General features: G+C 48.5%; 1 protein-coding gene and 1 long non-coding RNA gene across 2 annotated transcripts; one reads left to right on the top strand and one right to left on the bottom strand.

Annotated features, from left to right (window-relative positions):
- Window positions 1-471: 471 nt before the first annotated feature.
- Window positions 472-9,015, top strand: LOC117888803. The gene is made up of 3 exons (XR_004648373.1): window positions 472-665; window positions 810-1,011; window positions 8,863-9,015. It is a non-coding gene; the product is annotated as an uncharacterized LOC117888803 (long non-coding RNA).
- A 413-nt stretch (window positions 9,016-9,428) lies between these two features.
- Window positions 9,429-15,275, bottom strand: LOC117888800 (thyroid transcription factor 1-like). Its single transcript, XM_034792543.1, has 2 exons — window positions 14,741-15,275; window positions 9,429-10,623 (listed from the first exon to the last, which is right to left on the bottom strand). The coding sequence occupies exons 1-2, from the start codon at window positions 14,988-14,990 to the stop codon at window positions 10,076-10,078; spliced, it is 798 nt and encodes a 265-aa protein (XP_034648434.1). The 5' UTR covers window positions 14,991-15,275; the 3' UTR covers window positions 9,429-10,075.
- Between the last annotated feature and the right edge of the window lie 615 nt (window positions 15,276-15,890).

Below are 15,890 nucleotides of genomic sequence, written 5' to 3'. Positions count from 1 at the left end.
AGCATGTGGAATGAGCATGTGCAGGGCGTGTAATGAGCACATGTGGGGCGTGGAATGAGCGCGTGTGGGGCGTGGAATGAGTGTGTAGCCATGCAAGGCGTGTAATGAGCATGTGCGGGGCGTGTAATGAGTGTGAGTGGGGTATGTGGGTCATGTAATGAGTGTGTGTGGCCATGCAGGGTGAGTTATGAGCCCGTGCGGGGCGTGTAACACCCCCAGCCACCTGGCCCATGGCTGTGTCTAACCAGGGCCCTGCTCTGCCCTGGGCGGGCAGGTGAGGGGGAGTGAAACAACGGCCAGTGAAGCGCCGTGTTGCCTGACCACGTCTCCTTGCCCCAGAGACAGCAACGGGCAGGGAAAGGGGTCACATCCTGGGGGGACATTTGGGGCCGGATTGTTAAGGGGGCAGAGCCCCCCTCTTTGCCCCAATGCACCACACTGGAAATGTGTGTTTGTGTCCCACAGATAAGAGCCTACTACTGCTGCAAGCTGGCAGAGCTGGTCCCCCAGCAGAGCCCCACACTCTGGGGACAAAGGCAGTGGTGCCAGCAGAGGTGCAGGCAGGCAGCGACGGGGGTTCGGTTCCCGGCGCCGCTGCGGATTGTGTGTGCGACCTTGGGCCCAGTGCGGAAAAGGAGACACCGTCGCTGCTCGAACGAAGGAACGTGAGTAAACGCTCCGGGAGTGCCTGGGTGTCCAAAACGTGGCCGGCGCTCTGTGGAATGGCGGCCTGGCTCTGAATGCAGCTGTCTGGGGATGGCCGGCACGGCAGGACGGTTTATTACAATGATCCGTTTCTCCTCCTCTAGGAGAGGAATATCCCTGTCTCCGGGGTCGATCTCCAGCGCCCCTCCTAGCACGAAAGCTGCAGCAGAGATCAGAGCTGTTTGCTTTGCTGTGATTACATGGACGCGCCAGCTGGCCTGATGGGCTGGAAATCCCACGCCCGCCCAAAGGTCACGCTTGCAAGAGAGAGGCGCCTCTACCCTTGGGTCCTCTCAGCCTCCAGAAGTAAGTTGGTATCGAGCACAGCGGCCTCCAGAGAGCTATTTATGTTGCTGTAACATGTAACCGAGATATGGGCCACATTGTGCCTGGCGCTGCCCAGACCCCGACTGAGATCAGGGCTCCGTCGCGCCAGGTGCTGCCCAGACCCCAACTGAGATCAGGGCCCCGTTGGGCCGGGCGCTGCCCAGACCCCGACCGAGATCAGGGCCCCGTCGCGCCAGGTGCTGCCCAGACCCCAACTGAGATCAGGGCCCCGTCTTGCCGGGCGCTGCAAAGATACAGCTGAGACAATTCAGCTAGGTGACCAGTGTGCTTAGCCCAGTGAGTTCACAATAACAAACCTGCTTGAGCAGTCCTCGTGCTCCCGAGAGACCCTACAATAACAACCGTGTGCATAGCTCCAGCACCCTAGAATAACAAACTTCGCTTTCCCTGCCACTTCTTGAATTCCCCACTCCCTGCTCACTGGCTGGTTGGGGTGGGGGTGTTAAACCAGCCGAAATGGGTCGGGGTCCCCCCACCCGCTCCATGCACGAGGCTCTCAAGGAGTGCGAGAAAGTCGTTGCCATGGTGACGCAAGGTGGCAGGCGGGTTGGCGCGCTCGGCTGTGACCTCGTTAAAGCTGCTCGGCGGGTGGGACTCACTCCGTCGTTAGGCAACTTAGGGCTCAGCGGGGGATTTGTGTCCCACCCCACCTGGTGTCCTGGTTATCCCAGGGCCCTGCCAGGCTGCTGGCAAGAGCTGCTGGCCGCCCGCTGACCAGGGGGCGCTGGGCGCCCATGTCATTGAGAGCTGTCCTTTTATCTTCGTTAATCCGAGCACGGAGCGGCTCGAGGGCCGGCAGCGTCGCTGGGGCAAAGGCCGCCCTGGGCGCGGGGCAGGGGGCACGCAGGCAGGGCCCAGGCAGCACAGGCTAGCAGTCCCGGACTCCTGGGTTCTATTTCCTGCTGGAGGAAGGAGCAGGGACGGGGCAGTGGGTGGGGACGGGACGAGGCCTCAATTCCCCACTCTGCCGCGGGACTGCAGGCAGCTGCCTTCACTCTCCACACTGCAGTTTCCAGTCCTGTCTGCTTAGGCTGGGCGCTCTTTGGAGCAGGGATTGTACCTTGGGGTCTGGGTGGCGCCCGGCCTGATGGGGGCCCCAGTCTGGGTCCTGAACAGAGACTCCCTGAGTCCCCAGTGCACAAACCCCCGGATTAATGGGAATTAGGAGCATCTGTCTCTTAGGGGGTGGGGCCCAACCCCACCCCTTTCCTCCACTTTTCACTCCTGGCTGATTACAGTGGAAAAGACCCCCCCCAGGTCTGTCCACATTGCGCCCCGAGCCCCGGTTCTGACTCCAGTTTGAGCCCACAGGCTGTCCACACACAAATTCGTCTGACTGGGGGCAGCTCAGGAGCCAGGTCCAAGTAAGACCCCACCCGTGGGGGTCTGAGCCCAAGTCCTGCTAAGACTCCAGTCCAAGCCCTGCTATTCTGCAGTGTGGACGCAGCTCCAGCCGCAGCCCCGAGGCAGAAGGTCTGTGCCATGCAATCTAGCTGGGAGACCTGGGGCCGGCAATTGCAAGCCCAATGCAGTGTGGACCCTCAAGTGGGGACTTGACCACCCTGACTCCACCTGGGTCCCCCAGACTTGGTTTTACAAAGCAGTATGGACATATTCTAACTCGCGCCGAGGCACTGTACAGGAGCCTGTATGCCTGGTGCCAGGCTGAGGGGCTCTAGTACTTGGCAGGGTGCCGAGGGGTTAGCCGTTGCAGGGCCTTACGTCCCTCTGTGTAGTTTAGCTCTGACGGGCTTTTGGAAACGTGACTTCGGGCTGTGGATGAGGAAAACCCTGTGGCAGCTGCTTCTTCCCTCACAAAACAAGCTGGGTGCAAACAGAGCTTCCGCTACCAACCCACCAGCCTCCCCTCCTGGCCACGTTGCCCCAGAGATCTGAGCAGGAACCTGGTTTAGTTACTGGGCAGCTGACATCTGGGTTATCGGCAGCCCCAGCCCTGCTCCAGAGGAGGGCAGACAGCTGTGTTGATGCTCTGGTTAACCAGAAACAGGTACTGGTGGGCGACGGGAGATCAGGTGTTGGAGTTAATGATGCATAAAGGAACTAGCAGTGTGTGATATCTCCTCCCAGCCTCCCCAGACCAGGGGAAACCTGCGGGCCTGCTCTGTGCTAGCCCCCAGCCACCTGCATCACGAATCTAGGTGTGTCTTTTTTTAGATCATGTGAGAGCAGCGTGATTTGATCTAAGGGACTGGGCATGAGGCTCTGCGCCCGGCCTCCTGGGTTCCCCACTTTGAGAGCTCTCATAGTGCGAAGGGACTGGGAGTCAGGACGCCTGGGTTCTGTTTCCCATTATGGGAGGGAGGGTCATCGAATGGTAAGAGGGAACCCAAAACCTGGAAAATCCCCCCCCCCCATGAGACTTTTGTTTGTTTTGTTTTGTTTTTGCTGGAAAAAAACCACAACCAACCAAACAAAAAAAAAAACAGTTTGGTGGGGAAAGGACTATTTTGGGTTGGAAACAAACAATTCTGGATGAAAACTGGCAACTCACTGCAGCCGACAGCCCCCCTAGGAAGGGTGTGGCCGGTGGGAGTGGTCTCTGGTCAGTATTTTGGCAGCAGGTAGTTCAGTAAACAGGCCGTGGCTTTTACCAGGGGGTCTGAAAAACCTTGACAAAGGAGCAGAGTCATTCTACCCCTTCTGCAGATGGGGAAACTGAGGCGGGGGGTTGATAAGGTCACCCACAAGGCCAATGCTCTCTTCACTAGGCCAAGCTGCCTTCCCTTTCAGGTCATACGTTATAACACCGAATGAGCGGATTCCTTACCTCCATGCTGGGGATGGCACATGGGCGAGGTGGGAAGGTTTCCCTGTTTCTGTCGGAGCCCTACCTGTCCTGTGGAAAGAAGACATTCATCTCCAGAGCTGTCAGTCAGCAATAGATCCCACCCAACCACCCCAAAAATACAGGCCAGATCAAAGGGGCTTGAAGGGGGGGTGCAATGCCTTTGAAAACTCCCTTGATTTTGCTCTCCAAGGGAAGCCTGTTGACTCTGAGCTACTGGAATGTTAGTCCTCAGGGCCCAGCTGTTTATCTAGCGACTGAAGTGTGCTGGGGTTGGGGAGAAGGTGGATTTTGCCAGCTGGCGTCCGTCTGAAATGTGTGCCCTGTCGCCCTCGGTTTCGCAGCTGCTTCCTGGGGAAGGGATGCAGCAAATTATTAATTGGCACTGGCCACTCCAGCAGTGTCATCCCCGAGCAATGGGATGAGCATGTGGCAAAAATTACCTGGGAGATGGGGGGTTCAATTCCCAGCTCGGCCAAGACCTGGGTGATCTTGGGTCTGCATCACCCTGGGCCTCAGTTTCCCCAGCTGTAAAATGGGTTCCTTTGTCTGTTTAGATTGTAAGATCTTTGGAGCAACGACTGGGTCAGGATGGCACCCGGCCCAACGGGAGCCCTGATCTTGGTTGGGGTCTATGCAGCGCCCGGCCCAGTGGGGCTCTGATCCTGGCTGAGGTCTCTAGGTGCTACCATATTAAACTAAGATGTTTTGCCAAATCAAAAGCCCAGATCCAAACACTTCTCGCTTGCACTGGGAAAGGCTTGAAGCTGGATTTGAACTCCCAGGAGGTCTACTCCCTCCTCTGAAATGAACCACACTCTCAGGTGTCAACACCCTTGAAGTCTGGATCAAAATTTAGCTGCTGGCAGAGTCCAAAAGGAAATCCCAGCTCCTGACCGCCATGAATTTTGAGCCCAACATTCCTCTCTCAAACTCACCCCTAAGTTAACTGGGGTCACAGCTGAGAGTCCAGTGCAAAAAGCCCCCAGATAACTTAGGGCTACATTTGTGGGTGGGGATGCGACTGAGAAATCAGCAGGGAAACCTGTCCTCACTGAGCAGATCAAACCCTTTAATTACCTTGATCAATCTGCCGGACCAAACTCAGGATCAAACAGCTGCTTCTGCTAATCTCAGAAGCAAAGTCAACAGGGCTTGTTTTCACTCCTGGCGCCACACAGGAGCCTGTCTCTGTCTCTCGAGGGGCTCCCAAGAAGCAAAGCAAACCACAGGCTGACTCACTGGGGGGCGGACAAGGAAGCTGATAAATCAATATTGACCCAAAGCACTCTTGGCACACAATAGATCTGCAATAGATGAGGTCATTACCTCTCCCAGAGTGCCGAGGTGGCTGGGGGTTTGACCCAGCCCCTCGGAAGAGGGGGGAAGCACCCTGGCCCTCTTGGGAGAGATGGAGGAGGAAAACAAATAATGATCTTTTTGGTCAGCTTCCGTGGTTAGGGGCCGTGGGGGTTGGGATCCGCCTAGATGAAAAGCACTAGGAACTCCAGGGAGGAGGGCTTGGGGAAAAAGACCCTGGGCCTTTCTCTTCTAGAGGCTCCTGGCTCTGGTCTGGCCCCAGACTGGGGCATAGGCTGGCTCAGGTAATAGGGGGTCTCTCCCCTCTAGGGTAGCAGTTTCAGTCTGACCCCAGGTCAGGGAGGGAGCAATTCGCATTGATCCTGGGTGGGATTCGCCTTCCTCTGCAACAGGTTAGTTGCAGGTTTAATCTAGTGTAACTGGGGTCACTTGAAGTCTTTAAATCCTGATTTGAGGGTTTCGGTAACTCAGTCAGAGGTTAGGGGTGGGTGTAGGGTGACCAGCAGGGCTGCCTGGGATGGGGGGGGGCAAGTGGGGCAATTTGCCCTGGGCGGGGCCCCCACAAGAATATAGTATTCTATAGTATTACAACTTTTTTTTTATGGAAGGGGCCCCCCCGATATTGCTTTACCCAGGCCCCCTGAATCCTCTGGGCGACCCTGGTGACCAGACAGCAAGTGTGAAAAATTGGGACAGGAGTGGGGGGTAACAGGAGCCTATATAAGAAAAAGACCCAAAAATCAGGACTGTCCCTATAAAAGCGGGACACCTGGTCATCCTAGGTGGGTGAGGTTCTGTGGCCTACAGTGTGCAGGAGGGCAGGCTAGATCAGGGGGTCTCAAACTGGGGGTCAGGACCCCTCAGGGGGTTATGAGGTTATTACCTGGGGGGTCACAAGCTGTCAGCCTCTACCCTAAACCCCGCTTTGCCTCCAGCATTTCTAATGGTGTTAAATATATAAACAAGTGTTTTGACTTGATAAGGGGGGTCGCACTCAGGGGCTCGCTGTGTGAAAGGGGTCACCAGTACAAAAGTCTGAGAACCACTGGGTTCAAAGGATCATGATGGTCCTTTTTGGCCTAGTTCACAGCCTCCAGGCCTAGTTCAGGATTGAGCGTGGGGGTCTAGTGGCCAGCACAGGGGACTGGCAGCCAGGATACCTGGGGTTCTCGATTCTGCGTGTGACCACAGGCAAGTCACGTCCTTTCCTGGCAGCCAGGATTCCTGGGGCTCTCGATTCTGAGTGTGACCACAGGCAAGTCACGTCCTCTCGCTGTGCCTGGCTCTCACCGTGTAAAACACTTACCTCAAGTGGCAGGACGATTTGAATTCATATTAGGAAAGTGCTTGGAACTTTGCGGACAATCAAAGCGCTCTTGAGGTGCCGCCGGATTCTGTGCGATGCCCTTTATCAGAAATTCATCAGCATCAGACCCCAAAACCCACGCTGGGGAGAAGAGATTGCTGACTGTCAAGTGCGTGATCATACGGAAACCCCAGCCTAGGTACATATTTGCCTGCGAGAACAGAATGGTGCAGGTACATAACCTGCGTTATATTTATTTTAAAGCTGTGAATAGTATTTACTCAACCCAGCAGCGTGGCTTCTCCAGCAGCCAGCAAATAACAGCCGGTCTTAACACAGAAACACACCAAAATATTTACCTGGCAGCAGAAATTGTTCTGATCTCTCAGCCAGGTAAGTTCCAAGGGCCTGGGCCCGAAAGGCAGCGCTGCCAGCTTTCGTGAGTCTCGCTGCATTTTGTTGTTTTCAGATCCCCAGCTCTTGGAGTCACGTGACTGCATGAGAATCTCCGCTTTCTTTTTTTTTTTGTTAACCAAAGGTAATTGTCGAGCCCTCCGGGCTGCAGAGAAACACTTGGAAACGTGGCCTGAGCACCCCGAAAGGAAGTGCAACAAATACAAAGAACCCAAAATTCATTTTTAAACCAGTCTCATAATCTTTGACCATTTGGAGTTGATTCTCTGGGAAGCAAAGTGAGGGTGGAGTGTAAATTAGCAGGATTGCAAACGAACATCAGAATGGCCCGAGTGGGTCAGACCAGTGGTCCGTCTAGCCCAGTATCCTGTCTTCCAACAGTGGCCAGTGCCAGCTGCTTCAGAGGGAATGAACAGAACAGGGCAGTCACCGAGTGATCCTTTCCCTGTCGTCCAGTCCCAGCGTCTGGCAGTCAGAGGTGTAGGGACACCTGCAGCATAGGGCTGTGTCACTGATCATCGTGGCTAATAGCCATTGATGGACCTGTCCTCCATGAGTTTATCTAGTTCTTTCTTGAACCCAGTTATGCTTTTGGCCTTCACAACATCCTCTAGCAAGGAGTTCCAGAGGTGACCGTGCATTGGGTGAAGGAGTTCTTTCTTATGTTTGCTTTAAACCTGCTACTTATTAATTTCCTCAGGTGACCCCTGGTTCTTGTGTTCTCTGAAGGGGTAAATAGCACGTCCCTAGTCACTTTCTGCACACCAGCCATGATTTCATAGACCTCGATCATACCCCCTGCCCCTTATTTGTCTCTTTTCTAAGCACTGTTCAGCAGGGGTCAGAATTAGAGGGGTCAGGTTGGATTTACACTCCTATGGGTGAGGGGCCAGCACATTAGGTACCAGTTATTTCCCACGGGGACAGATTTTACCCTCAGGGCCCCTTGATTTGGATTGATTTGGACCAAAGGAAAATCAGACACCGAAAAATGAGCATAGGGTCACCAGACTGGTGCATGATGGGACACGTAGCCTGAGCAGGGAGCCTGGCCTGGGGGTGAATTTAGAACTCTCATTGTGCAGCCTGGTGACATTTCAGAAGTGAGAGAGTTTTTTATTTTCAATTTGTTTTACTGAAAACGTGAAAATTTCCCTGAAACATTTTGATGAAAACACAACAATTTGTGTGTATGTTTTGTCTCAATTTTCCATGGAAAAAAGAACATTTTCCAACTAGTTTTAATGGTACAGCCAGACAGGACCACTATGATCATTTGGTCTAGTCCAACCCCCTGTATAACACAGGTGTTGGTACTTATATGCCAGATCTTTGGTTTTGTTAATTCTACTAGACCCTTAGCTTCAATGAATCCTGTAGCAAGGAGTTTCAAAGGCTAATTATACCTGGTATGAAAAAGTATTTCCTATGGATGAATGGAGAAATACAACCAGAATAGCAGTTTTTTTAAGCAAGGGAGCAATATTTTATTTAACTCTTTGCCTTTTACCTGTCTCTAAAGAAGTTATAAAATATAAACACAGGTGTGATTTTAAATATATATATAATATAAGTACACAGGGAGATTCCAACTGTAAGTGTGTAGAGTGTCCCTGATTTTCAGTGTTATTCTAAGAAATGAAATTATCAAGTTAAAAAATAACCAATAGATTTTTCCAATCTACATTTTTCTTTAAAGGCGAATAAATAAATGGATTCGGAAAGCATTATTAAGTACAATTAAAAGGATTATGTGATGAGTGTGATCATATTAGAATTGTAATATCTAGTTCTGATGCAGTGCATTCTATCTGTAGATCTCCAAGCTACAGCCTGTTAAAAAAACACAACAAAAAACGTTTATTTTCCCAATAAAAATGGCTTTTAGACCAGAATGAACATTTGAACGGAGAATTTTCATTTAGTTTTCTAGTGGTGGTTTTTTTTTTTTTCTTCTTCATAGATTCCATGGCTAGCAGGGACCATTGTGATCATCTAGTCTGACCCTTAAAACACAGGCCCGAGAACTTCCTCAAGATAATTCCCGGAGCAGATCTTTTAGAAAAACATCCCAGCTTGATTTAAAAAGTGTCAAGTGATGGAGCATCCACCACGACCCTTGAGTAAATTGTTCCAATGATTAATTACTGTCGCTGTTAAAAATGTGCCTTATTTCCAGTCTGGATTTCTCTACTTCATCTTCCAGCCACTGGATCCCATTATATCTCTCTCTGCTAGATTAAATATTTGTCCCTCATGTAGATACTTATAGACTGTAATCAAATCACCCCTTAACCTTCTCTTTAAATAATTGGTTGAGTTTGTTTTGTTTGTTTGTTTTTGTCAAAAAAAAAAACCCAAATCCTGAACATTTTTTAGCAAATATTGTCAGTTTGGGGTTCAAATGTTTGTTTTTTATTTTTTTGAAACCCAAATATTTTTATCTAAAACATTTTTCAAATTACCTTGTTTCAGGATGAAAAAAAATCCAGAAAAATTTGGCAGAGATTACAAAAGAAAAAACATTTTCATTTTTTTCAAAATGAACAGTGAAAAAGAAATGGCACTTTTAAGACCAACGCAATACCCAAGATTTTACAAAAATGGTAAGGTGTCACTAGCCCCATCTGTCCCCCACTAATGCTGCCACGCAGTCACCAAACCAAAGTGTCTGTGGTAAAAAGAAATGCCTCGTGTTTGTGTTCTTTGTACCCTGGAGAGAGCAGAGTGGAGTAAATGGGATGTGTGTTGTGAGCAGCTCCGTTGGGGTCTCTATTCTCAACCTTTGCAATCAGGCACCATTAGCTACGTATCCCATGCCAGTTCTGAAGGCTCCCTCAGAGGCGGATGTAGCTCTGGCCTAGCCCACTCCAAAGTTCCACCCACACCTGCAGGCAGGTAAGTTTGGGGAATTAATGGTGAAGGCTAGAGACTTGGGTTCAGTTCCTGCCTCTCCTGCTCCGCGTGTGACCTTGAACAAGTATTTCTGCCCTCAGATCCCTAGCTGTGAAATGGGGCACATCAGGCCGCCTTAGAACTGGGAAAAGCTGGTTTTGACTCATTCTTTTTTTGGTGGAAAAATGGAGATTTGGATTGTGCAAAATTTTCTGTGAACTCGTGTTGAATTTGTGGAATGATCTCAGTTCGGGAAAATAACCCCCCCCCCCCAAATGAAGCTACCACGACTTGCTAAACATGAGGCTTCTGTTGTTGGCCTTGGGCTGACAGTGTGCAGTAGTGTTGGGGCTCACGGCCAGGCCTTGGCCTCTGAGACCACCTTGCCCAAGTCCGGGGAGGTCGTAGTGGGCCTCTGGAGTGGATTTATTCTCCAGCTCGGGATCTGCAAAGCCATAGTCAGCGTGGGAGGTGACGGGGCTGCTGGCGCAGGTCTTGTGGAGCGCTGAGATTGGGCTCTGCGGCTGCTCCAGGTCCCGCTGCTTGGCTTGCCGCTTCATCTTGTAGCGGTGGTTCTGGAACCAGATCTTCACCTGGTTGGGGGTCAGGTGGGTGACCTTGGCCAGATGCTCCCGCTCAGGAGCAGTCAGATATTTCTGGAGCTCAAATCTCTTCTCCAGCTCGTAGACCTGAGCCTGAGAGAACAGTACCCTCCTCTTCCGCCTGGACGTGTTCTGGAGGAAGAGGGTAGATTTGGCCACCTCCCCGATATATCCCAGGCAACCAGTGCTGGGCATGTTAAATCCAGACGGTCCCATGTACCTAGAGACTGGGAAAGGAACGAGAAAGTTGGGGTCACTTTGGCGCCGAGCCTGTCAATGGGCCCCTGCTCCCAGGCAGATCCCCAGTGAAATCGACGTCCTCCCTGTAGAATTAGGTTGGACTGGATGGGGCAATGTGTGTCATCAAGTCTGCTCTCCTGGGTTCCAGCCGTGCGGATCCGGAGCTAGGATTGGGCCCTTGGTTTTAAATGTTCATGTAAAAACAGCTGGTGGCAACATCACTTTCGAATATTAATCAGAATTATTTAGCATAATAATTAACTGCTCCCAGTAGCTACGGAGCAAGGACAATGAGAAACATCCCGCCATTGGTTTCAATCAGGGCTTAATTTGTGCCGAGTCCCAGCACCTCTAAGCTCGGCAGTTCATCGCGCCGGCACCTCTGGGCTTGGTGCATCAATTACAAAAGTAAAAAAATTGCTTGAGCCCCGGCACCTCTTTCATTAGAAATTAAGCACTGATTTCAATGGAGGTTTCTACTTAAAAATCCACCGACCAAGCAGTACTTGGCAATTGCATAGGGTAACGCTTTTTAGCCCAAGATCTCAGAGCACTTTACAAAGGTGGCTCACTGCCATTAGCCCCATTTTACAGAGGGGGAAACCGAGGCAAGGAGTGGCAAGTATGGGATAAGTAGCATTAACTCATGAAGTGAAACTAGCTGACATGGTTACTTTCAATCTTGAGATTTTTAAAGTCGAAAAGAACTGCTGGTATCACTAGTCTAAACAGTCTGAATTAAAAAAAAAGAAAGCTTTGATGGTAACATTTAAAATATTAGGGTTTTAAGTTTTTGTTTTGTAATAATTATTTTAAATCTGTGGAGTAGAAAGGATTTTAGAGCACTCCGAAAAACCGGCTGTTGAACAGCAAAGCTAGTTCAAACCTTAAACTATAGAAGGGTCACTGCAACAATTTTGGTATCATTAGGGTTTTATTTTAAAGCAAAACATGTGCCCGCCATGCAAATAGATTCAATGTTACGCTGGCGTATATAACTGTGAGAGAGGTGCCTGGAAACGTAATTATAGGGTTGCATTTGGGGGAAGTAAGGAAATACACAAGCAAACATGCTGAGTTATTATTTGACACAGTTTGTGCTCTTGGAGATTACAATGGATTCATGATAGATTCCCAGGTCAGAAGAGGCTACTGCAATCATCCAGTCTGACTTCCTGTTTTACACGGGCCAGAGATAAATAATAAATAATTCCCCCAAATAATTCCTGTTTGAACGGAGCGTATCTTAGAGAGAAACAGGCTTTTATGCTCTCCATCCAGTTTCCTCGGCCCATCACCAGAAGGAATGCTCTGAACTGCCTGGCAATTATTTCCCGGTAGCCAATTCGATTCCCTTTTTGAATGTTCCAGATCTGACTAGGAAATCTTAAGTATCGGTTTTAAATATAGAGCCATGATGGGTTTCTATTGGGAGGGGGGGAATGAGTAACTGATTGTTCTTAGGTAAACAGCAATAGGTATTAGCTATTAGGTAAACTCTGAGTTGCTTAGCCAGTGTCAAGGAGATTGGGGGCAGATTCCCAGCCCCATTGCACCACTGATTGTGATTTACACCAATTGAGGATCTGACAGTCACCCTTGTTGGTTTCATGGATGTAAAATAGGACTTTGTTCTGTTGATCTCTTTGAAGTTTTCTCCAGAGTCACACGGCTATGAAGGAGATCGGAATCTGACCCAAATATTAATTTCTCAGCCTGAATCAGCAAGAGACAGACGCAAACACATACATCAAAATATCTCACCAGTGCCCTAGGAAATCTGCACCATTCTGCTAGGGAATAACTTGGTCACTTTCCTGTTTAGAAGAGCAGCTAGATTATAAACCACAGGGGATAAATTAACCTTGATACGTGCCTTTTAAGCAACAGGATTTTAAAAGCATGAGAATCCAAACTGTGCATCAGCTGATCTTAAATTGTGGCTTCTTTTTTGAAGGGAACACATAATTCTATGGCATGTGTTATACAGGTCAGACTACATGACCACAAAGGTCCCTTCTGGCCTTAGAATCTGTGAATTATATAAATCCTAGTGATATACTTAGCAGAGCAGCATGTGATCAGAATCAGTTTCCTGGGGATCAGATAAATGGGGAAACGTTCGGACAGGAAAAATTCAAAATATTCTAGCTGGGTGGAGTACAAGCTCTTAGCTGATGCTGCTTTCTTTATATCTCAACATCAGTTTCCCTTAGAGTTTAATATGATCACTGAATATCAATTTAATAATTTACAGGTTGTATTAATTGTGTTTTTATATTTGATTGCTACATATTCCTGGGGGTTTGCTTTATATTTATATGTTAACATGCCACTTTAATAATAATAATAATAATAATATAATGATGATTAATAATAAAACCTAGCTCTTGTATAGATTCATAGATTCCAAGGCCAGAATGAACCACTGTGATCTAGTCTGATCTCAGGCCAGAGAACGTCCCCAAAATGATTCCCAGAGCGGATCTTTTAGACAAACATCCCATCTTGATTTTAAAATTGTCAGTGACGGAGAATCTGCCACGACCCTTGGTCAGTTGTTCCAATGGTTAATTACTCTCCTCGTTAAAATTAATATAGCGCTTTTCATCAGTAGATTTCTGCTAATTAAAATGCTAATGTTTGAGCTAGTTTTCCTCTTGAAAGAGGACTTGTTAAAATCTCTTGTCTTCAAATAACCAAGTGAGATCTTCAGTTGTATAATGTAATGTTAATGTGCATATATTAATTTCCATTAAGATTTTGCAGAAACTCGGTAACATAATTAAACGTTCCTATAAATTATACACAAATCAGCGATCGAAGTGGATTAAATTGGAGAAATCTCACTTAACAGCTGATTGTTTGGAGTTTTCTTTTTAAAAAACTACTGGGATGAAGTCATTTGCAATCCAACCATTAGAGAAGGGTCTTTGGAATTTTAGACACAATCCTGCAAACTATCCAGTACCCAACATAACACCTACTGCTCAGTAAATCTATTAACGCCAATGTCCAGTCCTCCAACTGCTGTAAATCAAAGTCAAGGCAGCTGTGTTGATTTACGCTCGCCGAGGAGCTTAGCCAAGAAGCTTGATTCTCCGCTCATACTGGTGTAGAGCCTGAGGAACTCCATTTAAACCTTCGCTGTAAATGAGCGGCTTATTGGCTTCAGTGGGGCAACTCCTGTGAGTAGCTAGCCTGACCGTCTAGGGCTGAAGTTTGTTTATTGGGGTAGTGGCACAACTGGGGTTTTCTTAAAAATTGGAGGGCCAAATCCTGACACCCCTACTCAGGGCAAAACTCCCATTGACCTGAAGGGGCATTTAGCTAAATGTAGTCAATCCAGGGTCTTTTCTTTCTTCATTCGTATTTTTCACATGCCGCTTGAGGATTTACAATTAGGTGTATTTAAGATATCGCTGTCTCTCTATCCATCCCCATACACTCCATCTGTCCTAACGCACACACACTATCTAATCTACCTATTCCCATATACTCTATCTATCTATCTATCTATCTATCTATCTATCTATCTATCTATCTANTTCCCATATACTCTATCTATCTATCTATCTATCTATCTATCTATCTATCTATCTATCTAATCTGAATTATAAAATCAATGTGTGTTTTTCAGAGGCAGGTGAATCAAAAGTCCTATTTTTTTTTTAAACCAGAGGCATTTACCTTGCCTTCTAGATCAAGCAAAATCAATGCTACAATGGGGCTATTGATTTAAATTGCATGATATGGCCCCGTAACAAGGGTTCAGTGCGGATTAAGGCTAACAAATAAGACAGTTCTGAGCTCCAGAACCAAATTGTGTTCACCTCAACTCCGATGAGTGGCTCCATTGAAGCTAACTCTCTGGGGAAGGTTTCAGAGTAGCAGCCGTGTTAGTCTGTATCCGCAAAAAGAACAGGAGTACTTGTGGCACCTTAGAGGCTAACAAATTTATTATGCTCTGATAAATTTGTTAGTCTCTAAGGTGCCACAAGTACTCCTGTTCTTTTTTCTCTGGGGAAGGTGAGCTGATATTGATCTGGTATTTCTAATGGGCCACAGGCTGTAGCATCTATAATCTGTGTTTCTTTCACTTACTTGGTGGGTACGGTCCGTCCTGCGTCTGGCCGTACCAATCTCCATTGGTGACTCCATTGCGGTAATTGTCCTGGTGGTAGGCTGGTAGGTCAGCAGGGCCTGGGAACGTCCCAGCGCAGTAACCTCGCATGGAGCTTTGAGAAACGCAGTGAGTGACGGAGAAACCAGAAGAACCCAGCGCAGGCTGAAGACAAGGCTGGTGAGTGACCTGCATGAACTGCCCGAACCCTTCCATGCATGAGGTTTCCATGGCTAAAAAAACCTCTTCGGCTCCTCTGTGGAACTTGGCTTGGTAACTGCGTTAAACTGGCTGGTCCCCAGAGCTCATGTGAAACCTGCCTGTCCTGAGACCTCAGAGGTGACTTTTTCTTTCTTTTTTTTTTTTGCTTTGGTGACTGTCATAAACCCCAGACTTTTGCTGGAGGTTTCAGGGTAAACCCAGCTTCTCAGCTTTCATCTTATGCACACACCTTATCAGGGCTTATGGGCAGCAGACGCCACAAGGAGAGGAGGGAAAGGGAGGAGGAGCCTTCCTCTTCAGAGCCTCAAACAATAGGGGTGAATATGCCACAAGCCTAAGTTAATTGCAACTCTGATCCGTTTAAAACTATGTGCAAGGCAGTGGGTGGGGGAGTGCTGAAAAGCAAGGCTCAAGGCAAGAGGAATCAGAGAAATCCTCATTTAGGATCCTGGTGCCAGATCCTCAGCCAGTATAAATTGTCATAACTCCATGAAAGTGAAGTTAGTGGTGCTGAGGATACGGCTCATTGATTGCAATGGAGGGACCCCAGTTTGCACCAGCTGGGGATCTGGTCCCATTGGGGCGACTAGATGTCCTAATTTTTATAGGGACAATCCCAATATTCGAGGCTTTTTCTTTTACAGGCGCCTCTCAACCCCCACTCCCTGTTCCGATTTCTTCACACTTGCTATCTGGTCATGCTAAGCCCCATTGATTTAGGCCTGCTGGGGATCTGGCCCCATTGACAGAAAACGTGAAAAGGGAAAGATCATGTAATCAATGCACTCCCTCTTTGCTGAGAAGTGGGAGTATGGAGATCACTTGTTCAGCGCAGAGGCATTTGTCATTGCATTTGTCTCCTTGAAAATGCTGCACCTTCGGGCTGGTCTACGCTGAAAACTTGCGTCA

Source organism: Trachemys scripta, chromosome 16 (assembly GCF_013100865.1).
Source record: "Trachemys scripta elegans isolate TJP31775 chromosome 16, CAS_Tse_1.0, whole genome shotgun sequence".
NCBI lineage: Eukaryota > Metazoa > Chordata > Testudines > Emydidae > Trachemys > Trachemys scripta.
This window is presented reverse-complemented; position numbering and strand designations above follow the sequence as displayed.